The sequence below is a fragment of the Zingiber officinale genome, chromosome 6B, assembly GCF_018446385.1.
Source record: "Zingiber officinale cultivar Zhangliang chromosome 6B, Zo_v1.1, whole genome shotgun sequence".
Classification (NCBI taxonomy): domain Eukaryota; kingdom Viridiplantae; phylum Streptophyta; class Magnoliopsida; order Zingiberales; family Zingiberaceae; genus Zingiber; species Zingiber officinale.
In genome coordinates, this window is record NC_055996.1 from 137,064,449 (window position 1) to 137,089,193 (window position 24,745).

General features: G+C 40.8%; 5 protein-coding genes across 7 annotated transcripts; 2 read left to right on the forward strand and 3 right to left on the reverse strand.

Moving 5' to 3' along the window:
• Positions 1–2,297: 2,297 nt before the first annotated feature.
• LOC121989819 (rop guanine nucleotide exchange factor 9-like) lies at positions 2,298–4,843 on the reverse strand. The gene is made up of 5 exons (XM_042544095.1): positions 4,260–4,843; positions 4,038–4,192; positions 3,899–3,973; positions 3,534–3,800; positions 2,298–3,225 (listed from the first exon to the last, which is right to left on the reverse strand). The coding sequence occupies exons 1-5, from the start codon at positions 4,597–4,599 to the stop codon at positions 2,452–2,454; spliced, it is 1,611 nt and encodes a 536-aa protein (XP_042400029.1). The 5' UTR covers positions 4,600–4,843; the 3' UTR covers positions 2,298–2,451.
• A 195-nt stretch (positions 4,844–5,038) lies between these two features.
• On the forward strand, positions 5,039–7,946 carry LOC121989818. Of its 2 annotated transcripts, none has more exons than XM_042544093.1 (4): positions 5,039–5,215; positions 5,335–6,284; positions 6,386–6,500; positions 7,183–7,946. In XM_042544093.1, exons 2-4 carry the CDS (start codon positions 5,355–5,357, stop codon positions 7,785–7,787), a joined length of 1,650 nt encoding a protein of 549 aa, XP_042400027.1. In that variant the 5' UTR covers positions 5,039–5,215; positions 5,335–5,354; the 3' UTR covers positions 7,788–7,946. The 2 variants fall into 2 exon arrangements, with proteins under 2 accessions (XP_042400027.1, XP_042400028.1); XM_042544094.1 differs by having other exon boundaries at positions 5,073–5,215; positions 5,330–6,284.
• Positions 7,947–8,085: 139 nt separating this feature from the next.
• Positions 8,086–14,278, reverse strand: LOC121989823 (shaggy-related protein kinase eta-like). The gene is made up of 12 exons (XM_042544100.1): positions 14,059–14,278; positions 12,994–13,080; positions 12,842–12,901; positions 12,490–12,762; positions 12,344–12,418; positions 12,200–12,256; positions 10,778–10,918; positions 10,640–10,690; positions 10,457–10,552; positions 9,826–9,909; positions 9,613–9,714; positions 8,086–8,589 (listed from the first exon to the last, which is right to left on the reverse strand). The coding sequence occupies exons 1-12, from the start codon at positions 14,179–14,181 to the stop codon at positions 8,494–8,496; spliced, it is 1,245 nt and encodes a 414-aa protein (XP_042400034.1). The 5' UTR covers positions 14,182–14,278; the 3' UTR covers positions 8,086–8,493.
• A 1,819-nt stretch (positions 14,279–16,097) lies between these two features.
• LOC121989821 (CBL-interacting protein kinase 19-like) lies at positions 16,098–21,755 on the forward strand. 2 transcript variants are annotated; one of them, XM_042544097.1, is made up of 3 exons: positions 16,098–17,655; positions 18,457–21,113; positions 21,618–21,755. In XM_042544097.1, the coding sequence occupies exon 1, from the start codon at positions 16,213–16,215 to the stop codon at positions 17,635–17,637; it is 1,425 nt and encodes a 474-aa protein (XP_042400031.1). In that variant the 5' UTR covers positions 16,098–16,212; the 3' UTR covers positions 17,638–17,655; positions 18,457–21,113; positions 21,618–21,755. The 2 variants fall into 2 exon arrangements, with proteins under 2 accessions (XP_042400031.1, XP_042400030.1); XM_042544096.1 differs by having other exon boundaries at positions 18,457–21,135; positions 21,618–21,728.
• LOC121989822 (CBL-interacting protein kinase 5-like) lies at positions 21,489–23,292 on the reverse strand. The gene has a single exon (XM_042544098.1). The coding sequence runs from the start codon at positions 23,149–23,151 to the stop codon at positions 21,772–21,774; it is 1,380 nt and encodes a 459-aa protein (XP_042400032.1). The 5' UTR covers positions 23,152–23,292; the 3' UTR covers positions 21,489–21,771.
• Between the last annotated feature and the right edge of the window lie 1,453 nt (positions 23,293–24,745).

The following is a 24,745-nucleotide window of genomic DNA, read 5'->3' on the forward strand; positions in this document are numbered from 1 at the left end:
AATCTACTCCTTGATAGATAGTGAATAAAGCCTTTTTTTCCTCTTTTCTTCATCGCCTTAAGAGCTTGCTCATTCCCATCGCTTGTTTCAGCTATAGTATAGTCGATTTGCTGGTGCGGGAAGCACAAGGAGATCGAACCTGTATTTCGATAATGACAAAGGGTTCAAAGTTAAGTTAACCATATTTATCATTATTTTTATATTTATTATTACCATAGGTATCATAATATGTTACCATATATATCATGATACTTTTTCATATAATTATTTGATTATCTATATAAATAATTTTGTTAGCATATGATAATATCAATGAGAAAGTGATTATTTCTTTTCTCTTTTGTTTATTATATACTTATCACAGTCTACAAATAGAAAGGAAGTTTCAACTCCGTTACTCGCCTCTCTGCAAAACTCCTCCTCTTCCCTTATGGAATCAGGAATTTGAGAATCAAAGAGGAGAAAAAGTTGTGCAAATGGTGAAAATTTCTATGGCTCCAACATCTGAGTTGGGTCGGGAGCCTTCCGAGACGGATCGTTATAGCACATACTACCAATTGAAGACTCACTCTACTCGGGAGTGCCAATAGTATATGAGAGAATTGCGATGAGTGGCTGATCAACGAAGAGATAGTTGAGGTCGAACAAGAAAAAGAAGATCTCCTGAGCCTTTTAAGCATCATCGTCATCCCAACCGCGATGCCTATACTGATCGTCATTCGGATCGACAATCTCACTCTCCCCCCGGGAGCCCTAAGGTTCCTCTCGATGTGGTTGGGAGGCAGATCAAGAGAAGGACAAGGATAGAAAAGGCAAGATTGATTCCCGATGCACTGTAAGCATGATTTCGAGAGGCCCAACTAATGAAGATTTCACTCGAATCTAAAAATTTCATAGTAGAAGACTAGAAAATTATGTAGTCAGCACCAACCGACGAAAAAGGAAGGGCCCTTCAATTAGCTTTGGGCTTGAGGATCTAGAAGGGATAAAACCTCTTATGATGATGCTTTGGTGGTCAAGGCTTTCATCACGAGCTAGCTACAGGGTGAAATGAGTGTTCATAGATATGGGCAGCATTGTTAATATCATTTTCAAAAAGGTCTTCAACAAAATACAATTGAACGAGGAGTAACTTCATTCTACATACCTCCTTATATGGATTCACAAGGAATGAAATGTAGTCATTCGGTCAAATTGACCTCTCCCTTTCCTTGGGGGAAGAATTATTGATGATGAATAGGCGGACGCCCTCCATTGTTGTGAACACAGCTTTCGCTTATTACATTATACTTGGTAGGCCTACGTTAAGTGATTTACAAGTAGTAATCTCCACTTTTTATTAAAAAATTAAGTTTCTAGTGGGAAGCGAGGTCGGGAAAGTGAAAAGGGACCAGTCATTAATAAGAAAATACTATGTTGATATAATCTAGTCCGACTCACGAAATGCTCGTCGAACTCAGGATATGGCAGTACAAGTCGTCCAAAAGGCGTCGATACCCCGATCGATAGAAGGCCGCCACAAAGACGTGCAAATACGTCCCGACCGACCGGAAGGGACCACCTAAGTAGTTGTAGACCTTCACTCAAGGTTCAAGCAAGACTTGGTTATGCGTCTATCGTGTAACCATAATATTTTCACCTGGTCATCAAAGAAGTCACAGGTACTTTTCTGACTATGATAGCTCATCAGCTGAACACACTTTCGTATGTTTGGCTAGTCCGGTAGAAGAAATGGAGCTTTTTGCCCAAGCAGAATCTAGTAATTCAAGCAGAAATCGACAAGTTGATGGAAGTTGGGCACATCCGAAAGGTATAATTCTCAACTTGGCTCCTCAAAAGAGTACCAGTGTCTAATCCGATGGGCACGATATGCAAGGGTCTCCATTGATTTCCGAAATCTAATCAAAGTCTTCCCAAAGGATTATTTTCCTCTCTCCTACATCGATTAGTTGGCAGAAAACAAACTTGACTCAAGCATAAATCGACAGAATTTTTGCCCTAGCATAATCAATTGATTCAAGCATAAATCAATAAGTTGATGGAAGCTGGGCACATTTGAAAGGTATAGTTTCCAACTTGACTCTTTAACGTGGTGCTAATGTCCAATCTAATGGATAAGTGAAGAATTTACAACGACTTCTGAGATTTCAACAATGTCTGCCTAAAGAATTGATATCCCCTGCATCGATGAGTTGGTAAAAATCAAATAGTAGTCTTTCAATTACATTTAATTTTCTTTTTAATACTCAATGATATACATAACTTAAAAAGAATTAATACATATCTTCTTCTCCTTTGACGTTAAATACAAAACATCTACAATGAATCTTGTTTAGTTATATATATAACAGTTGGTATATCTTATATTACTCATAAGTTGATCTCGTTGTTGATCGATCGATGTTGATTGTTGAAGCTGCCAAAACTTTTGATTGTTGAAGCTGCCAAAACTTATGATTGATGTTGAGGCTCCCAATACACCAACTTCTCCAAATAGTAAAACTTCTTATTGTTAGCTGAAACATTTGGGGATTTCTTCGCCGACTTTGATTCCTCCAAGCTCGCCATTTTGTCTGCGTTCCCTGCAGGGTCTTCCTCCTCTGCCAGTGTATCTTTGTCGAACTGCCAGTCCATGAAATCCGACAGCGTCATGGAGTCATTCGACTGTATTTTCAGGAGCTGAGCGACTTCCTCCACGTCCGCCGTCGCCGGCTCTGAGTCCGCCTCCGGAGGCTTATTCTTCATCGAACCATCACGAGACAGATTCCGAGCGCAGGAGTCCGCGCGAAGGACGTCTTCAATGCGCGACATCACAGTGAATGCCAAACTCTCCAAGACTCTGGAGTAGCTTTCGAGGATGGCATAGCCCACATCCTTGTTGTATTCGATCTTGCTTATGTCCAGGTTTGATTGAGGAATGCCGGGGAATCGGTGCTTCAGAATGAGCAGAATGGTCTCTGCTCTGTCTTCGAACAAGCCTCGCTTCTCCCAACTGATGCCCGAGACTACATTCGTGACGCCCCCCGTCACCGTGGCCCACGACGACTTCACTTCCTTGTTGTTCATCTTCCTCTTCCAGATGACGACGGATGCTTCGATGCGATTTTTCAGGTCGGCGATCTTGTGCTCGGTGGATAAGTCGATGGTCTCGAGGAACGCCTCTGCGTCGAACCCTTCGTCTGTTATGTACTTGTAGAGTGAGTCTCCGAGGCTTGATCTTCCATTCTGTGAAATTAAATAAATCCAACAACGTTCATCGTGGCAAAAAAAAAAGAAAAGAAAAGAAGGACGAATACGTTCGTCCCAGTGTCTTCGTCAATTTGTCTCAAGGTCAACATGCTACTAGTCTTTGGAATAGTGACTAGCACATAAAGGAGGTATTTATCTCGACTTTGCCGAGATTCGAACCCCAGACCTCATTATGACAATATTTCATGCACTAGTCACTAGACTCATCCGAGGAGACAAATCCAACAACGTTCATGTTGAGATTGAGAATGAAATGAAATGATCGAAGGTAAAGTGTTGCATACCTTGGGGAGGTTTTCGATATAGTCGTCAGGGATCTCCATTTCCATGAGGACATTGGCGTTGATAGCTTGGGCGGCTTTGAGCACCTGGCCGACGAGCTCTTTCTGATGCTGAATCCATTTCCGGGATTCCTCCGACAATCCATTCTCGGGGACTTTCACAGTCGGAAGCCACCACTTATCGTCGGCTCTCTGTCCCTTTTCAGAATCCTTGGCATCTCTCGACAAGTACCAAAACTCTTTTGGACCCTTGAAATTGTCCAAGTAGCCCTGGATTATTATTATAAGACCGATCAATTGATCGATCGATCGAGGCTAAGTATCAGATTAATCCAAATTTGAATATGAAAAATCATTGAATCTCTTACGATGAGCATGGCGTCGAGCTTCCGAAGGGCCGGGATGCTCATGCGAAGGTCTTTTCGCTGTTGAGTGACCATTATCTGCGGACGACATGCATGTGTGAAACTAGATCAAATGCAATTCGATGAGTAATTAATTAAGTACCTCCATATGTTTGCCGTCGTCGGTAGTCTGTTGAGTGGCGACGAATTCCACAATGTAATCGGTGACTGACAAGAGCCAGTCTACTTCTTTTCTCCACCTCGCTTTCCGTTCATCTGACATCGGTTCCACGCGCCATTGTTCTCCGAAAACGGAAGCTGAACAAGTAGTATTTCAAAAATTAGCTTTGAAATGGAAATGGAAATGTGAAGAAGTTAATCGAACCTGCGAGATTAGTAATGGCATTGGAGAGAGCCAGAGCTGAGGAAACTCCTGTGCCTGCACCAGACATGTCTTCGCCGAGCAGAAGCTTGGCGAACTTCTCCTTTATCAACTCCACGTCCGGAGGTGGTCCAGTTCTTGATTTCGGGGCGGCGGTTGGTTGTGGTGCTCCTTCCGTTAAGGGCTCACTGCTCAAGGTTTTTGAGCTTTGGCACTTGAGCGACGACACATTGTTGTCCTCTGTCAAGGCCGCCAACGTCGACCCCCCATCTTCTCCTATGCTGCCCAAGTCGACGCTCTGTGCACGACGGCCGGAGATCTCAACCGCGCCTTCTCGCGTCATTGGTACAAACTAATAAATCAATGAAGAATCAAACAAATCGAACGTAACAATTGCTACATTTCCATTTGGCAGGACGTAGAGATTGAAGTGATCATGCATGAATGCATGCAAATAGAGATTGATATATCGATCGATCAAAGCTTAATTAATGTTGCTAGCTAGAAGAGAGGAACAAATGATGAGAGATGAAGAGATGCACGTTTTAATTTAGAGAGGAGGAGGAGAATTAAGGAAGGAGAAGAAAATAGGAGGTTAATTTGGTGAGGCAAAGTGGAGAAGATCCGAAAATTGTGGATGTTCATTAAATAATTAATGACATCCTTAAATATCGATATATATATATGGTTAATTCTTTATTTATTTATTTATAATATTTGTGTATTTATTTATCATTAGACCATTTACAGAACGACTGTATGCATTGTCCCTACCAGCATTACTCACATTGAATGAGCGAGGAGAGAGCAGCATCTTGCTGCAACCTTGCTACAATTGCTTCGTCCAATCAACACACACGCACACAGCTCACGCAATTTCTGTCACCCTCCCGGCACTTGTTAAAGCTCTTCCCCTAATTGTCACTCCATTTCCACTCTCCTCGACTTTCTGACTTGAGGTAATCAATCAAAATCTTCCCTTTTCTCTTCATTAATTAGTTTCTTTGAAATTTGTTTGAGGAAAATGGTTGCGGAAGATTGAAGAGGTTAGTTAATTGTTTGTTTGTTGCAAGCTAAGATTGTGGAGGAGTGAGGAGGATGAGCAGCGCAGAGAGCAGCGACATGCAGCTGCTGGAGATTTCCCGGCGAGCTCGAAAACTGGCACAGATGATCAACTCGTTGTTCAAGGTGCAGAATTTCGATGGGAGAAGCAAGCGCGTCCCCAGCGGCGTCCTTCTGGAGGATTCTTTGAGCGTGACGGCCAACGCGAAGGAGGAGGAGAAGGTAGAGGTGGGGAGAAAGCTCGGAGCAGAGGAAGGTGAGCAATTCGGGAGCTGCTCCTGGAGGAGCTGCTGCCATGAAGAGGAGGAGGAGGTCAAGAAGGTGATCAGAGAGAGCTTGCTGTTGAGCTCTCGCGAAGACGACAAAGCATCTTCTAGCAGATCGTTACGGTCCTACATCAGAAGCGGCGAATTCGGCTCGTCGTTCCGAGAGGAGGAGGAGGAGGAGGCGATAGAGATCAAGAATCCAGAGAAGAATTTACGACGACCTCAAGGAAAGATGGCAACTCCCAATTTGACCGCAAGGCTCATGGGCCTGGAAGAGCTCCCTGCAAGAGAAACAGCCACCGCCACCGCCACCGCCGCCGCCGCAGCCGCAACCAAGGTCAAGCCCGAGAGGGAGAGTCCAAGCGTGTCTCGCGACGGTGCGCTGGAGAGAGTGACTCTGCTGAGCATCATCGAGCGAGAGAAGGCTGCGAAGCTTGATGGCTCCAGTTTCTCAGACGCCAATTTCTGTGCGATAGCGATGCAAAAACCAACTTGGGGCCGCGAAGAAGAGGAACAAGAGCCCTTGAACTCCTCCAGTAGATTGAAGAAGGACAATATCGAGCACCAACCATTGCCTCAGGCGAAGAAAACTACAGCGACGTCGAGTGCAAAGAGCAGTATGAACCACTCTGTAACAAGTCCTGGAAAGAAATTAGCTACTGGAGTAAAACCAGCACAAAAGATTAATGCCAAACTCAAGGTTAAATTTTTCTTATTTTTGCTCTGTTTGGTGTGTTGTTGGAGTCTTAAACCATACAAATTGTGGCATGGATGGTTGATATCTGGCCTCTGTTTTCCTAGACTTCCAGCGAGAAAGTTGAAGGGACGAGTAAGGGAGAAGATGATGCGTCAGTAATGGTAATGGATATTTCACCTGCTCAGTCTAACAAAGACAGCTCGCGACCTTCCAATAATGGTACGCCATCCCATCATGCTTTCTTTTAGGAAAATTATGCTACTTTTGACTCATTTCATGTAAGTAGCTAGATAGTTTATTCTCTGTGAATTAATTAGCATTGAAACAAGCATTATTATCGCAAACAAATAATTGAGAATATTTCTTTGCTAATGAATTTAGGAATAGTTGTCTTTGTGTGTATATATATATATATATATATATATATATAATAAGTGAGAAAGCCGACAGCATTAGTTGGTTAGTTGGTCTATTGAGCTCAGCGAACTGATGGCCGATTGACAAGGAGGGCACTTTGGTCAAACAGATAAGTGGGTCATATGACCTTATCAAATCAATTGCTAAATTAAATTAGATGAACCAATTGGAAATTAATCAAATTGAGTGGGTTAATAGGATCCAGTGGTTCTAGCACATGAGTCAAATCGGTTAAGTCGAACCTTGATCAAGTTATTCTAGTAGAGATGGTTCAAAATGGTTTAATCATGTCTATAATGCAAAGTCAGTCAGATGAACTAGTCAGACATGCCAATCAAACTTATGGGTTCAATGGTCGAATAGATCAAGTGGATTCAAAAGGGTTAGTCGGACAAATTAGAAGAGTCAAATCACACAATTTATGTGACACCCAAACTTATAAACTTAAATGATCATTAACTCTTTCTCCTACAATCGGTAACAGAGCATTCCGATAAAGATGGGAAGATCGACTGCGAAATCAGGGCCAAAACCAGCCAATTTGTTGGAGCAAGTCGCCGCCCTTCGGATTCCATCAACAACCGCCTTGGCAACGCTAATAAAAGAGTTGCAGGCGAGGTGAAGAAGCATCTTGACAACTCGCTCCTCGAAGCTTGCCAGCTGAGCACTATTTATGAAGCGACAAGCACCAACGCAGAAACCACCGATTTGTACCTGGGCTGCGCACGCGAGTTGTTACAGCGCAGAAGACGATATCAGGAGCTGCTGGCGCACCATCCTCGGTTCGCGACTAGCTCGTCTGGGCGTGGATCGTCGACGCATGATCTGGCAGGGGAGATCTGCAAGGGAATCAGGAAGCTAATTGGGGAGTACAGTGTGGTCATTGGACATGGACATGGCAGTGAGAGGGATGGTCTTTACGTGAAGCTGGAGAGGGACCTGGAGTGCAAAGATGTGGCTCTGAATGCCGTGTGGGACGATGGGTGGAGGGCCGGCCTGGGAGGGGAGGCAGCGGCGGAGGTGGTCGGCCAGCTCGAAGAGATGGTGGTGGCTGAGTTGATGGAGGAGGTGGCCTGGCCATGGGGTTGAACGCATGCATGTAACTAATTAAGGTGGAGGAATGAATGTACCTTTGTAATTGGAGAGGTAGTCGCTCAGGTACTTTTCCAGGAGTCCGATCATGCTCGAATTCTTCGCCATCCATGTTCATCAATATTTATTTCTCAAAACATAGAGTTAACTTTCCAACGCCTTTAAATTTAATTTATTAAAGGCGAACGATATCACAATAATAATTTCATGAGTGCAAAGTGAAAATATTCGATAGCAAATTCAAGATTCAAATAATCTACAGACCAACAACAACGACACCTGCGGGAAGGAAAAATAATAGAAGTACAAACTATGCATTACTTAAACATTACATAGATTTGCAAGTTCCAGCTCGAAGCCTCCAAAACAACTCCGGATGAGGTAGGTAGCACATTGGCTATGATGTAGAAACAAAGAAAAAAGAGGCTACTGCATGGAACACAGCAATGCGACGTTCAATAACAGGCAAACAACATTGGAAAAACAAACCTGCACCCATAACCGCTAGTCATGCATTCCACTGCTTGGAATCATCAGTTTGATTAGCATGACGATCCCAAGTAAATCATGGTTTGTAAAGCTTGAATAAAAGCTAGGATAAGACTCCTCCAAACAGTCTGGAAGCTCGTCCTCGTCCTAAGCTTTCTCTCCTATGTGCTAACTATTGATGTGTTCTAGGAATAAGAGTTTTGAGACTTCAAGCTTATGTGCCGGCTGAATGCAGGAAATTAAGACCAGATTGTCGCCCCATGTGTTCTGGAATCAGTCTGTTTATGAGTTCTGGCGATGCTCCGGCTAACTGCATAAAAGACCAAGCATCATGACACTAACCAATAAGTTTTTCGATCAAATTTATAGATAATATCATATGCCTAATTAATGTATACATGGTAAATTGTTGGAACGGGTCTAACTTGCCCAAACTGGTAGCAGTTTGGCTAGGGCTTGAGGTGGTCCAGTCAAGTCAATTGCAACTCAGCTGGAGTGGAATAGATGGGATATGGGGAACAGATGGGTTAAGGTGGTTCCAATATCACCTAGTTCCAAGGTAGGATTTGATTGTAGGAAACGAAGTTTCAATTATTTGAAATCGAGTCAAAGCTCTTTGTACATGTTGCTACGTTCTTCATATGTCACGCACCTAACCATTGATGGTACTAATTGGTACTTTTACCTAGAATAATAAGAATATTTATACTTGAAAATATTAAGAAAAGGAAGAATAGGGAACAACACCTGACAAGGCTAGCGGAACTTCTCAATGGTACATCATTGCCATGGATCAACTTTCATTTATTGAGAACAAATGCCTCTTGAAAGCATCCATGGAATCAAAATTTGTGTTTTTTCAATCATAAACAATTTGGAATTAAAAAATAATTATACTTTTAATTGATCTTCTCACTCTTTTTTTGAAAAAAACACATTTAATAATCAGCACCCTGAATCTATCATCAGTTTTACCATCCAATTAGATAAAAAAAAAAAAATCACCAGTCAGCATGGATAGTCTCAGAATACAATTCTTATGATTTTCTAATACAAACAAACATACGATCTAGTAAGATATCTGGTATATGATTTTTAGCATAACTGATTCAAGTTAGAAATTATCAATTATTTATAACATGATGCAGGTCATCTATCTCCATATAGAAAACTTGCCATTGCAGTTGCGAGTACTAGCAGGTAAGATGAAATACATGATGCAGGTGCAGCATGGCACCGACAACACAGGGTAATATATGCAAAGAGGATAAAATAGTCAATCAATATAGAAAACCAAAGCACTGACTGAGTTAAGATAGAAAAATTTGCATACTTCTTGCTTGAAGTTAAAAAGAGGAGGAAGAGGACGCCCATTTGGCAATCGCATATTGGGTTCTCGTAGCTCATTGAAAAATGGATGGGCACATGCTTCAAGCTGGACAAAATAGGTGGAGGAAAGTCAAGGGAAAGAGCACATGAGTGAGTCAACAAATGCAAGAATTATTTTTTATAATCAGTAGTCTGAAAAATAGAGGAAAGAACTTACTGCAGAGCACCGAAAATCTGGGGAGTATTGGAGTAGGCGTGAAATGAGATCAATAGCTTCAGGAGGCATTCGCTTATGGAAAATCTGCAAATCATAATTTGTTACATATTTTATCCTTGAAAAAAGGTTCATTATGCATAATATTGACAATATCCCATTCCATTGAAACTTTTAAATTACAGAAATATATTTGACAACTATTATCCAGTCTTAGTAAAAAAAAGTATGGCACTAGATAGTCCCTGTTGCAGAATAGCAAACTTTTCAAGCAGGTAAAAATCACATTTGTAGGGTTAAAATAATGGCATGGTGCGGTAAGCAGTCACACAATCAAATTTGACTTTGTATAAAGCAGAAGCCCAATAATAGATTTCGGCCGGCCTTTTCCCAATAGCTCGAGCTTTTGTAATGGGTCACCCAACAAATCTATCATCACACACCAGCATGATAGGACCTACAGCATGATGCATGATAGGTCTGCAGTTATAAATACTTTGATTTATTTTACACAATAATTAAACTGCTCATAAAAGGAACACATCCCAAATCATTATACAATATATCCCTTCCAGTTCACCCAAATTTCAGAAGTATATTTCTTCAATAGATTAGACAATGGTGTGAGATTTACCTTGTGCCATGGGTGAGCTTTTATCTGTGGAAATCTAAATTCTGTGTAGTTAGGATTCATACACCGAATTTCTTCACGGGTTGGGGTTCCAAGAACCTAAATCATAGCATTTCATCAATTATTGCAAACTTTGAAATGATATATACCCAAATTAGAAACAAAATGAATCCACGAAATTTATACCTTGATTATCTGGACAAGCTGATCAACAGCACTTTCACCAGGAAATAATGGCTGACAAATTCAAAGAAGTTGGATGATGAAAATCTGTCATCCTACAAATTCTTCTTGTCAAGAATATATCAACTCAGCAATGCTTACCTGGCCAAGTAGTAATTCAGCAAGAACACAACCAGCTGACCAAACATCAATCGATGATGTATATTCTGTTGCACCAAAAATGAGCTCTGGAGCACGGTAATAGCGAGAACAAATATAAGAAATGTTTGCTTCGCCCTTAACCTGGTAAGAAATAACAACATGAAATGAAAGATGAGCACAATATGACAAAGGAAGGACCACTTTTACTAGAAGCACAAAATTATAATTGGGGCAATATATATCTATAACTAACAAAAGACACTATGGATGCACCTCCCTTGCTACCTAGCTATTGTAGGAGCATCACAGATAACCATAATGTGTTGAGGAAATTAGCAAAGTATTACGATAGATGCACACTGTGTGATATATTTAACTCTGAATCAGGATGTGTTCAGCCCAAAGCAATGTCAATTCTAGATTTAAGCAAGGTGTACAGATTGTCACGTGGCTAATGGGAGAAACATTCAGTCTATGAAAGATCATTCTTGCACTAATATAATAATTGCAAGAATCCAAGAAAAGAAAAGGTACTGGCTAGAAACTGAGGACTTCAAAGCTGTATACACGACTATAGAAGAAACAGATGCCTTGGTCAGCTCATAGAACACAGATGTAACCTTTTGTATCACTTCAGTAAAGCTACTAAAATGACATATAGTTCTCTTTTGTTCAAAATGGATAGAAATACATAGCACAAAAGTTAAGAATCAATATACATGTAAAAAGCACTGAAAGTGTTTAATGAAAACAAGTGGTTAACTGCAAAACATGCTTGTGGAGCCTTCAAAAATGATCTTCATTGTACTAAACAAGACGGCAAACGTTCAAGGATAAAATTCTTTGCTTAGTTTCTTATTCTAGAAGCCACATTTCCCTTCAGAGAGATAAGACATTAATCACGATTGACGTGGCAGTTAGTCATGTTGTGGCACCATCATTTAGCACTTGATTCAAGATCCCCAGCGCACACATGAGAGAAACACAAAACATGTACTCCTGTAAGTTTGGAGTATGGGAAATGCTACAGAACTTTATATATATATATATATAACATCTAGCAAACCATTGGCACCACCATCCAAGCTTTTGGCATCGGTTTCCATTCTATTAAGGAGTTACATCATTAAGGCATCATAGAAAGACTAACTCTTAGACTAGAGAAATGCTAGGCTCTATTTTAGTTTTTCAGTAGTTAAGCACAGCTGGAACTAACCATATAATGCAAATGGTTTTGGATGTACAAATCCCATCTGTTAAGAATGTTTACTGTCCTAATATTAATTGTGTATACGCAAATGGGCAGAATTTTTTAAGGAATTACCATAGTGAGTTATGATGACCCAAACAGTCTAAAGCCTCAAAATATTTCCCACAATAAATAAGTACAATGGCACAAGTTTGATGGAAAGTTGAGCATACCAGGACTTTTGCGCTTCCAAAATCACATATCTTGACTTGGTGAGTAAGTGGGTCAACCTGCAGAACGTGCAGTGAATGCAAAAGGAAATAATTTTACTAAAAGAAAACAAGCAACTTCCTGTAATATAAAGTTATGAAACCAACCAGAACATTTTGTGGCTTTAAATCTCTGTGACAAACTCCTGAAACTGTATGGATATAAGCCAGCCCCCTGAATATCTGCACAAACTATCTAAGTTACTACCTTATTCATATGGCAATAAAGTGGTTAAAAAAATGGGCAAAAATACCTGGTATGTGTACAGTTTAACATGTATAAGTGGCATCCTCTGGTTGGCACTGCTGTAATGCCTAAGGACACCGTATAGAGATTCAGGTACATATTCCATAACAAGGTTAAGGAAAAGCTCATCTCTGACTGTAGTGGAGAAGAAACAGTGCTTGAGCGAAATCACATTTGGATGATCCATGAAGCGCATCAATTGAAGCTCACGATTTTTGTATCTCTTATCCTGTAAAACCTTCTTTATGGCAACTGTTTCTCCTGATTCCAAGCATTTGGCCTGGCAGAGGAACCATTTGAGTCTAGAACAATACAATAGACAATCGCACCAGAAACCTAGTGATGTATTTACACAAAACCTGGAATACAATTCCAAAAGAACCAGTCCCCACGACACGCTCTGCCATGTAACTAATGGTCTGCATGTCAAGAACAAATCAGAATAAAGTGTGAGCTGAAGAATCAACTTAAGATCTCGCTTCACATGATAATACAAGTATATGCACATAACCTGCTTTGGTTCCCCATTCTTGCCTCCGATAGTTGTGGAGATGATATGACCAGTGACTGATTCACTAGCTTCAACAACAGATTCTTGCTGCAACAAATTGGACAAAGGTGGAAACTTCTAATAAGTATTGTAAGGCAGTTAAACATGAGAAAGACAAAAAAAATGCTGCATGGATCAAATTAATAAGAAAACAACTAACCATTCTACTTAATAGCTCAAACATAAAACACTGCACAGCAAAGAGCGCAGAGGGGGAGAAACAAAGCCACCAGAGATAGCATCAAATAGGTTAAAGAATGCAGGATTGCAGGTGAGACAAGCAAAATAACAATAGAAAGTGTCAAAGAAGAATAACTCATCAACCTTCACTGCAAGCAAAGCTCAGATGCATTGTCTAGCAAGTGAACACGAAGCAAAGCATGTTGATGAAATAGAATGTATGCCATGTGAAAAGTACCGAATCAAGAGAATCTATCATGCCAAAGAGAAGCGATTTTAAGTGTAAGATCACAACACAAACCTTTAAAAAAATGAAAATAAAACCTAGAATTTACTTCTGCCGAGGACTCACACCGAAAACCTTAAACACAGCAAACATAAAAAGAATAAATTCTAACTGTATCTCAGCGGTCTTGAAATATAGGGTCCCGATGACCTAACAAAAGCAGCTCATCAACATTCCAAACCAAAAGACAAACACGGGGCTGAGCAGGAGATCACAAGTGCAAATCAACAAAAATGATTAAAGAAACCGATCGGAGCAGCATGGATCAGATGCAAGAAGCCAGCTTCTCGAGCCTAGTTCAGTACTAAAAAAGGCGACGAAACAAGCTCCCTCAATTCCTCAGATCGAACAGCTTATGCTAAAAACAACTCCAACCCAATTTGCCAACGAGATCCGCAGCGGGGACGCCAAGAAATCCCTCCAGCGACCTATCCCCAAACGAGATCAAGCTCACCCGAAGAGAAACCCGCAGGATGAACTCATTCTTCGTCCCCGCACTAAAAGCAAAAGGCACAAAAAGGCAGGGAAAAGCAGCAAGTTGGGGAAAGAGGGAAGCGAACCTTGTTGTTGTCGGCCATTTCCGTGAGGTGAGGCGGGGCGAGGGAGAGAAGGGCGCCGGCGGCGGGGTCGTGGGCCGGCTGCGGCGGCGGGGGTTGGTGAGGTCCCAGCGGCAGCGAAGCCATGTTCCAGATCGGGATCAGCGGTCTCGTCGCATCACATGCTCTCTCCGTGGTAGTTGCCCGCACTCCAACTCGACAATAAAAGGCATGATCAATGTTTCTTACTGAATATTCTTAGGTTAGTAAGAATATTATCAAGGAAAACAAAAAATAAATAAATGCCTAACATTTATTAATTTTATAGGTTAAAAATAAAAATAAAAAACTCTTTATTTTTGTTATTCAGTGTTTCATTTTTAAAATATTAAAACAGCATTTTACTTTTTTACTCTATTTTTTATCCTAAATTTATTATTATTATTATTATTTCAACATAAAATTTATAAATAATTATTTATTTTTTTTAAAAAAAATTAATGAATTTATAGTAATATTATTATAGTAGTTAATCATAGTTACTAAAACTAGTAGTTAACTGTTATAACTTATAACATAGTAGTTAGGATCACAACTACTATAACTTAGAATAATGATGATTACCCTAATCATGCTAAAATAAAAAATATTGCTAATTAAGAAAATAAAAGAATCCTTTATTATTTTTACTAATAGTTATTTAATGACTTTTCCATATATTTTATACCAATTTAACTCTTCTCACATTCAAATGATGGTTAAATTTTAAAATAAATATAATATATATATAAATTAGTCAAAATATTAATAGATGATTATTAAAAAAAATTTGCTTATATCATAATAGTTCGTTTAACATAAAAAATTATCACATAATAAAAATATAGCTTCAAATAGGAATCAACTTTATTATTTTCAAATGTTTTTTAGGTCAAAAATTCTTTCCCGTGAACAAATAAATTAAAATAACAATTTTGAGATAATATAAAAAGTCAAAAACTATTTACCAAAATTGAATAATTCTATATTTTTAATAAGCTAGATTAATAATGTTATTTAACTAGAATAAATAAGTTTGATATGTTGTCCATCTTGTGCACATTTAGTACAAATTTTTTTTAAAGCTTAGGATTTGGCCAACACGGAGGAGGTAAATTACGGGTAGCTATTAGCCTTTGGAATAGTGACTAGCACATAAGGAAAGTATTTAGCTCGATTTTACCGAGATTCGAACTTCAGATTTCATTATGACAATACCTTATGTGTTAACCATTAAATCCATCTGAGGGGACTGATTAAGAAGTATATATACACACACTATGTGTACATCAACATTAAATGAACAATACTTAAGTCAAACACATAGTTATCTATAGATTTCAACAAACTCAACTATAACTCTAATAAATCCTAATTACTAATATATAAAGAATGCCATCATCTTATTCAAAACTTAGTCGTTTAAATAAAATGGATAAAGTCTTAATTCAATTTAATCCATAGAATTTATTTTCTAATAGAAAGGGTGCACGTCATAGTTTGAAGGATTTTTTTAATGTACTTTAAATGAATTTTTCTCAATCAATATCAATCCAACTTGGATCGAAGTCACCAACTTATTATGAAAATATTAAATACTATTTCATGGTCTCCTACTTAATCCCAAAAAGATTATTTAATTTTAAAATTTGGGCAATATCTAAGTTGGCAAGCTCTATCAATGAGATTTGAAACATTCCAAAGTCGTCCTTGCAAATTCAACAACTCCAACTAATGTATTTTGAGGCCATTTGGAATAATTCGTTATTAAAAATATTAATAAAAAATAAATAAAAATATTAAAAAAAATCGATTTGTTTAATTCGTATCAATTCTATAATGTCATGCATGTTTCTATGAGTTTACATTTTAAAATTATAGTCAAATATTGGAAATCAGTAGATAACGGACGCTATGTCAAAATTCTTTTGTACCGGACGTTTTATTCATTTATCGTGGTGGACGCTACAGTCGAGCCGTATCTCGATATATACCGGGATGAATGCCCTTCACCCATTACCCTTCACATTTGATTCGTCGTTGCTGTTGGTTGTTTCTCCCTAACCCTTTTGCCGTGGGAGGGGGAGACGAGTGAGCTTCGAGTCGTCTCACGTTGGGGAGGATTCGATTGCCTTGTCGATGGCGGAGGCAGAAACGGCGAGGTTGGAGTGCCATCCGGCCAAGCGAGTGAAGACGGAGGCCAAGCTTCTGCTTGGCCGCTACGAGCTTGGTAAGCTTCTTGGCGCCGGAGCCTTCGCGAAGGTGTACGTCGCCCGTAACGTGAAGACGGAAGAGGATGTGGCTATCAAGGTCCTGGACAAGGAGAAGATAGTGAAGTTGGGGCTTGTCGCGCTAATCAAGCGCGAGATCGCCATCCTCCGCCGCGTCCGCCACCCTTACATCGTGCAGCTGTTAGAGGTCATGGCCACTAGGTCAAAGATCTATTTTGTGATGGAGTACGTACGCGGCGGGGAGCTCTTCGCCCGCGTCGCCAAGGGACGGCTCAAGGAAGACACCGCCCGCCGCTACTTCCAGCAGCTGATTTCTGCGGTGGCGTTCTGCCACGCCCGCGGCGTTTTCCACCGCGATCTCAAGCCGGAGAACCTGCTCGTGGACGAGAACGGGGACATGAAGGTGTCCGACTTTGGACTCTCGGCCGTGGCCGATCAGTGCCGTGGAGGCGACGGGCTTCTGCACACCCTCTGTGGAACACCAGCGTACGTCGCGCCGGAGGTTCTCTCGAGGAGGGGCTACGACGGTTCCAAGGTCGACATTTGGTCCTGTGGTATCATCCTCTTCGTACTGATGGCCGGCTATCTCCCGTTCCAGGACGCCAATATTGTCGCAATGTATAGAAAGATTTATAAAGGAGATTTCAGATGCCCGCGCTGGTTCTCGCAGGATCTCTACAGGTTTCTACGTCGCCTTCTGGACACTAATGCCCAGACCCGGATCACCATCCCGGAAATCATGGAGGACAAGTGGTTCAAGAAAGGCTTCCGGCCGGTCCTAGACGACTACCAATTGCGCTGCCCGGAAGACCCCGATCTACAGGACGATAGAGTTCAGGGCGATGTGACTTTAGATTGGGAAACTGAATCTGACTGCTCCGCCGTCTCCTGCCCCGCAACACTAGTGGAGGAGAAGCGGCGGAGGAAAGGGATGCGGAGGCCGGTGAGTCTCAATGCATTTGATGTCATATCCTTCTCTAGGGCATTCGATCTCTCTGGTTTGTTTGGAGAGACAGGGGATGAGACGAGGTTCCTGTCCAAGGAGTCTGTGGCAACGATCATATCGAAATTAGAGGAGATTGCCAAAGTGGTAAGCTTCACTGTGCGGAGAAACGATTCTGGAGCGAGTTTGGAAGGAACCAGGGAAGGGGAGAAGGGACCATTGACGATTGGAGCTGAGATTTTTGAACTCACACCTTCAATCGTTGTGGTTGAGGTGAAGAAGAAAGCTGGGGATAGTGAAGCTTACGAAGAGTTCTGGAGGAAGGAACTGAAGCCTGGATTGCAGCACTTTGTGTACGAGTCCGCTCACTCAGGGAAGAAAGCTTCATGATGAAGTCCTAAGAAAGAGGTATAACTTTATCCATCTTTATATTAATATTTATTTGTCATTGTTCAAAATTTGTTAGGATAAACAACAAAATTCTTTGGTTCCTTTAAGATTGTAAATGAATGAGTTTACTTTTCTTTTGTTGATACTTTTAAAATTCATCTTTCATAATCAGAGCCAGGTGTTTTCTAGATTTACAGATTTATGTTTACAATTTACTTGGACATCTTCTTAGAGTTGCAAAGTAAGTTTCAGTTGACTTAAATCTATTATTATTTAAATAACAACATTCTTGTTATTCCGTGAGGATGCTCAAACCAGTTTCTTCATTACTAAATGATAATAAAGATTCTACCTTGCTCAATATCGACCATTAGCTGGCTTAATGAATTCATGAAGGCTGTCTTCAACCTAGTTTATACAAGGTCGTCAACCTTGAACTCATACATGCTCTAGCTTGTTCATAATTTTGCTGAACATGTTCATAGAGAGCTCAAACAAACAGGTTTATGTTTATCATCTATGCACTATGAACTCTTTCAAGAGTTCATTAAGGAGGGGAGGGGGGAACCTCAAAGGGACAGTATTTTTACTTGTGTGCCATGGATAATAGTATAATTTTAATGTGCAATAGGTTAAACTCAGCATATATCATATTTGAACTTGGATTCATTATAAATCTTCTTATCACATATACATATGATAGAATTGAGAATTAAACATTTGGTACATGCACCTTATGCTTTATGTAGAACTTTATTTGGTTTTCAATTTGAAATTTCCTTCCAAATCTTTTGTTCTATTTGTTTCTATCATGTCCAGGGATATTCATTGAAGACATTCCATCTTGAAGCTCATCAAGTAAGAACTGCGGCGATATTTTTTCAGCGCATCACCAATTAATACTCCAATTAACTTGGTACAAGCTTTTCTAAGTGTATCTACCTTCACTACCTTATTATCTAGCTAATTATTGAGTGTGATGAATGATCAAGCTTCTGGAAAGTATAGTTGTGTTCCTCTATGTGTCCATATCTGTGCTTGTGCTCGTCTGTAGATTGTCCAAGTTCTTCCTTGTTTGCTAATTTTTACCCTTGTACAAACTATTTTTCTTGTGTATTTTTGTATGTAGGTAAAAGAGTTGATTATGTAAATAATACTCAATGAAATGTGAAGAGTTAATGGTAATCTTACAGGCGTTGTGTCAGTTGATGAAAACTCTCAAATACCTGCATAAGAGCACTGCTCTATTGACACTAAAAGTAAACAAACGAGGGAAACAGAAACATAATATGTGAACCTTTACCTTTTTTAAACATGAAATTTATTTCTGATGAATTGATGAACGAGCTTTTAAATACAGAAACATAACATTTGGTTGGCGGAGAAGGCTTCCAATGGACTTGTGATGACGATTGGTGAATGAGATTATAGTTTTTGTTCCTTGTCCCATACAATTCAGCATGTTGATCGGGCAACGGAACAATATATTTAAACCTTGCCGATTGTCATGTAACAATATTTTGAAGTATGCTTTTAAAGTAATATAATAAATTGGATATTACCAATATGCCGTTTGGTAAGAAATGATGACTAGAACTCATGAATGTCCATCCTAAGCAAACCCTTGGCATAAAAAATGCTGATATAAGATTGGAAAATAACAATATTTGCACTTTATTTGGCAATTTCTGCATAATTAAGCTAATGCCAACCAACCTCTTTAGTTAACATGTGTAGAAAGATTTCTGTGTTGGTCCTGGGACGGGTTGGCGGAGACGCTGGGGACGAGCATATTAGCCTTTTGCCATCATCATGTGTAGAAAGATTTCAAATTTCTTATTAACGTTAGATTCTCACCTCTATAAATATCCCTTTTGTATGGAATGCAATCAATATTTGCCTTGGACAAATTCTCTCTTTCCCTGTGATTTTGAGGGGTTAAAGATGGAGTGTTACTTTGTTGGGCATATGCATGATGCCTCTCTTTCAAATCTCCTCATGCTCTGCCTTTCTAACTTGCTTGCCGACCAAGCCATCTCAATTCAATGTCTTTGAAGGTCTGAATCAGAAGACTCACAACCCAACCCTGCTCCATCAAATAGTGGACAAAAATAAACAAATTTTACCAAAATCTCTTTTGTATGATCTCCTAGACTTGGCAATAGTAAATCATATTGCAGTGCCAAAGTGGTAATATGTAGAGGATAAGAGAGCATTACAACTTTATCACTTTTGTATGTATGAAGATTTATACATGTTTGGCACATGCTTATGTTGTATGTCTCTTATCTTTTATGAGCCCAGATCCTCTAATCCGTAATCTCTGGTCCTTTTACGTTGGATCGTGGATGGAATCCGGTTAAATTAGTTGTGATCTCCCCTAGCTTCATCTTTCCACCTAGGTTATAGTATTGGGTCAAGTCAGGCGGTCGGAGGCTGCTGACGATGGGTAGACTGTATGGTGCCGAGAAGGGGGCGGCTTGTCCACCACTAGCGGCCTTCGGCCGCTTGGCTCTACCAAAAGTTATAATCTAGGTGGGAAGGTGGATCCAGGGGATATCGCAACCAATTTTGGCATGATTCTGACCACGATCCGATGTGTAAATTGTGGAAGGAACCAGAAAATGATCAGGGATTACGGACCAGAGGATCTGAACTGATCTTTTATACCCAACTAAGTTTGAAAACCTGATTAGTTGTTCTTGACTTAGTGTTGCATTTCTCTCTTCTCTCGTTTAGACTTTGAATTATGCAGTCATAAGCTTTCAGTAATTTCAAGAATTCAATCTCAGTAACGAGAGACAGTAGGCACGAGCTAAAATGGGGAACTTTGTAAACAATTTTAGATTTCTGTGGGAACTTTTAATTGGCATACGTTTGTTCTCCAAACTTGGTTATTATTTTGATAGTTAGGACGTAGAGTAACAGTCATTGGTTTACTCTGAGTCTTCCTTTCTATCCATGATTGATCTTTCACAGAGCAGCATACCAAAGGAGCTGCATATCATTTAGATATATCAGAAACTTACTCAAAGGAGCTGCATTTCATTTAGATATATCACAATCTTAGTTGAGCATGCGTTGATCTGTATTCTGTGTTTTATTATGACGCTGTCTATTGTTTGATGATGAAATTTCATTGGGGGAACACACCTCATATAATTGCAGAAAGATATCTTTTTCTTTTCTTAAATCCACATATTTTCTTTTATACTAACAATTTGGTTACTGATAAGAGATGCTACTAAAGAGATCAGATTGGGATTTCTCTCTTTTTTTTTTTGTTTGTTTGTTTTCGTTTTTTTTTTCCTTTCAGGTTGCAGTTGAACTTATAGTTTCTGTGACTTTGACGGCATTAGTTCAGGAGTGCACCAATATCAAATTCCTGAATTAGAACATGGCAATCAATTGCAGTCATGGATACATTCATTACCAGAGGAACAATCCAAATGGGTCGAGCAGATTCAAGTGTGCCAGTTGGGTAGTCACTGTTCTAAGGTTTTCTGAGATTACACCTCTTATTTTCATCCAAATCTTCTTATTACTTAGATTTCAGCTATCAGTGATATTGAATTTGCTGATGAATCTTATGCCTCAAGGCCAAAGTGATTCGGTTCTAACCGCTTAGTTTTATTTGGCATCATAAATTGTTGTTCTCTTGCACTGATAAACTAAAGTTTATTCGTTGTGCAAGATCTGAAGACCTGTTTTTTCAGCTAATATCCTGTAAAATATGATCACGCTTCTGCAAATCTATTTCTTGTAATTGTGTTCCACTGCTGTTCTTTTTTCTGTAGCTTCAGTTTTCCTTAGATTTCTTACTAGTACACAATATTCTCAGTTGCATCTTAAAAAATAAAATTGCAATCTTGCTCATTTTGAAACAATTGTACAGAGATCTATCGCATACATTCATAAGATGTTCTAAATAAGACTGACAACACACACATAATTTATTGTGGTAATTGGATTGATGGCAGTTGTAGAAGGGCTCCAAACTCCGGTGGATGTTTGGTGACGTGCAGTACAAGGGAAGAGGGGCACATGGGAATTGAAGGGAGGTGGGGTCATTCGTGCGTTCGTTGCATCCGTCGGCGACTGCAGGTACGGCGCCGGAAGAGCTGGCAGCGGTGGCTACTGCTCCCCCAGCTGCCACTTCCACACGATGTCTTTGAGCGACGGCTTCATCCCCTGGTTGTAGAACCTCTGGTACTCCAGCGTGTCACCGGCCGATTTCTTGAGCTCTACCACGTACAGCGCCGGCGTAAGCTCGAAGATCTCGGCCTCCACCGCGAGCTGCCCCTTCCGCCCCTCCCGGCTGCCTTCCAGCTTCACCACTCCCTCCTTCTCCTTCCTCAGCCGGAAACGCTCCGTCCGTGCGATCTCCTCCAGCTTTGACACGATCGCCTCCGTCGTCTTCTGCGTCGTGAAACGCGCCTCCGAGGCCCGCGGACCATGATTCGAGTCCTCCTCGAACAGCCCTGACAGGTCGAACGACGGCGACCGTGCGATCAGGTCGAACGCGTTCAGCCGCTCCGGCCTCACCGGCGACGTCGTCCTCGATGGCTCCCCCGAAAAAGACTGCCTTTTGCTATCGTCCTCCGATTCCTGCCCTTCCTCGTCGGCAAACGCCCGGCGGACGTCGCCCAGGCTCTCGTCCCGCTTCATCTGCGCCTGGTGCTGGTTGATCGCCTTGTAATATCCCTTCCTGAACCAGGGGTTCTCAATGAGCTTGGCGACGGTGATCCGAACGGCGGGATTTGGCTCCAGAAGGCGGAGCAGTAGCTTCTTCACGTCGGAAGGGAACCAATAGGGACACCGGAAGTCGCCGCGGCTGATCTTTCGATACATCTCCATCAGATTCGAATCGTGAAAAGGGAGGTACCCTGCAAGAAGCACGAAGAGGATGACACCGCAGGACCAAATGTCGGCCTTGGCGCCGTCGTATCCTTTCTTGCTGATGATCTCCGGCGCGACGTACGCCGGCGTGCCGCAGGTGGTGTGGAGAAGCCCGTCCCGGCCGCGGGAGGCGCCGAGCGCGCTGAGGCCAAAGTCGGATACTTTAAGGTCGCCCTTCTCGTCCAGCAGCAGGTTCTCCGGCTTGAGGTCCCGGTGGTAGACGCCGCGGCTGTGACAGAAGTCCACGGCGGCGATCAGCTGGTGGAAGTACTTCCGGGCGGCGTCCTCCTTTAGCCGCCCCTTGGCCACCTTACTGAAAAGCTCGCCGCCGCGGACGTACTCCATCGCAAAGTAGATCTTGCTGCGCGTCGCCATCACCTCGTAGAGCTCGACGATGTTGGGGTGGTGGACGAGGCGCATCACCGAAATCTCGCGCTTGATCTGGTCGATCATCCCCACCCGGAGCACCTTCTCCTTGTCGATGACCTTGATGGCGACGATGGCGCCGGTGGCAAGGTTCCTCGCCTGGTACACCTTCGCGAACGTGCCTTGCCCCAGCAGCCTCCCCAGCTCGTACCGGTTCATCAGCACGGTCACGGCGCCCTTCTTCTCCATGACCGGCGGTGGTTGTCGATCGGAACTCTACTCAACTGCCATCGCAGGTCACCAAAACAAGGTAGCAATATCAATCAATCAATCCTTCCTGTTCCTCGCTGAGCCATTCAAATGCTTTTCGCTGCCTCCATCCAGCTAAGTATGGTTAAGTGTAACTTTTTGTGCTATTTCCACCATTAATTATTCTCTGATTAAGTCAATTTTAATTTATTGAATTAGAGTTTGATAGAAATGGACGATGTGGATTGTGCAAGGTTCAAAATTAGAAAGCTATTTTTACCAAGACAAGTGGCTACAACGGGAAGGTTCAATTTAAACCGAAAAAGTACAAAAGTAGCAAATAATATGTTTAAGACGAACTATTTTCATTCCTTCTTTATATTTTTGTTACAGTCGAAAAGGTGCCTCATAAAAATATATTCAAAGGGTGGCTGTTTTATCTTTTATTTTGTAAAATATCTTTGTTGTAGCATTGTTATAATAATTTTAGTTAAAATTATTAGATCTCATGATTATTTTGGTGTGATCAACTAAATTAAGTTAGATCATATTTTGATTTGATCTTTATGTCTAAGTGTACAGGAATTTAAGAGCATAAAAAATCGAGCGGAAGACGCAGTTAGTGAGAAGGATGACATGGGAAGAGAGCCAACAAACTCGGTACATCCGAGGAACGAGGTGCTGCGGAAGAGTACACTAATGTACGAGAAGAACGTACGCAACGTTCGAGGGACGAGAAGTTAGAGCGGAAGCTTGTTCGAGGAGAATGTCAAAAATTGAGTTCGGGTGAATTCTATTTCGATTATCCGTAATTACTCAGGCGAACGAAACAGCAGAAGAGCATATGGAGACTATACATGTTGCTAGAGGCGCCTTTAAAAGACATTGAAGACGCCTCTGCAACCTTCAGGTGGAAGTCGCCTTCCATGAGCATGGAGGGCGCCCTCCATGGGTATGGAGGGCGCCCTCCATGAGCATGGAAGGCGCTTTCAACCAAAAAGTTACCCGTTGACAGTGGATAAATCTTTATCCACTGCGCTTCGCTGGAGGCGCCCTCTAACTCCTTTGGAGGCATCTTCAAGCCACAGATAAAATTTTTCAGGGGCAATAAAAAACCCTATAAAGCTAAGAAATTAATAACAACTTCTGTAATCACTTTTCTAGTTATTTCTGAACCTTCAATGTGTGTAAAAGATTTATCCGTCTTCAGAGAAGGAGATTGCTTTTCAATCGTCTTAGATTAACAACCAACTAGGTTGTAATCAAGTAAATAGTGATCTTTCACTTATTTTTTTTAAGTTGTTAATTCTATTTTTAATTACGTTTCTAGTGTAGGTCTAAGGATCGGGAAGAAATTTTATTTTTCTATTTCAGACAATTAATCTCCTCTTATCGTCCGCTGCGCCAATAAAAATTATTCTAAGTGGTTTTAATTAAAATTATTTTAATATTAATTAAAATTATTCAAATATAGAACATCTTTTAATTTTTATTGATAAAAACATAATTTAAAAAATTACTTAAAATAGAAATAGCTTAGATATATATATTTTTTGAAATAAAATATAAGATACTTTTATCCACTAGTAAATTT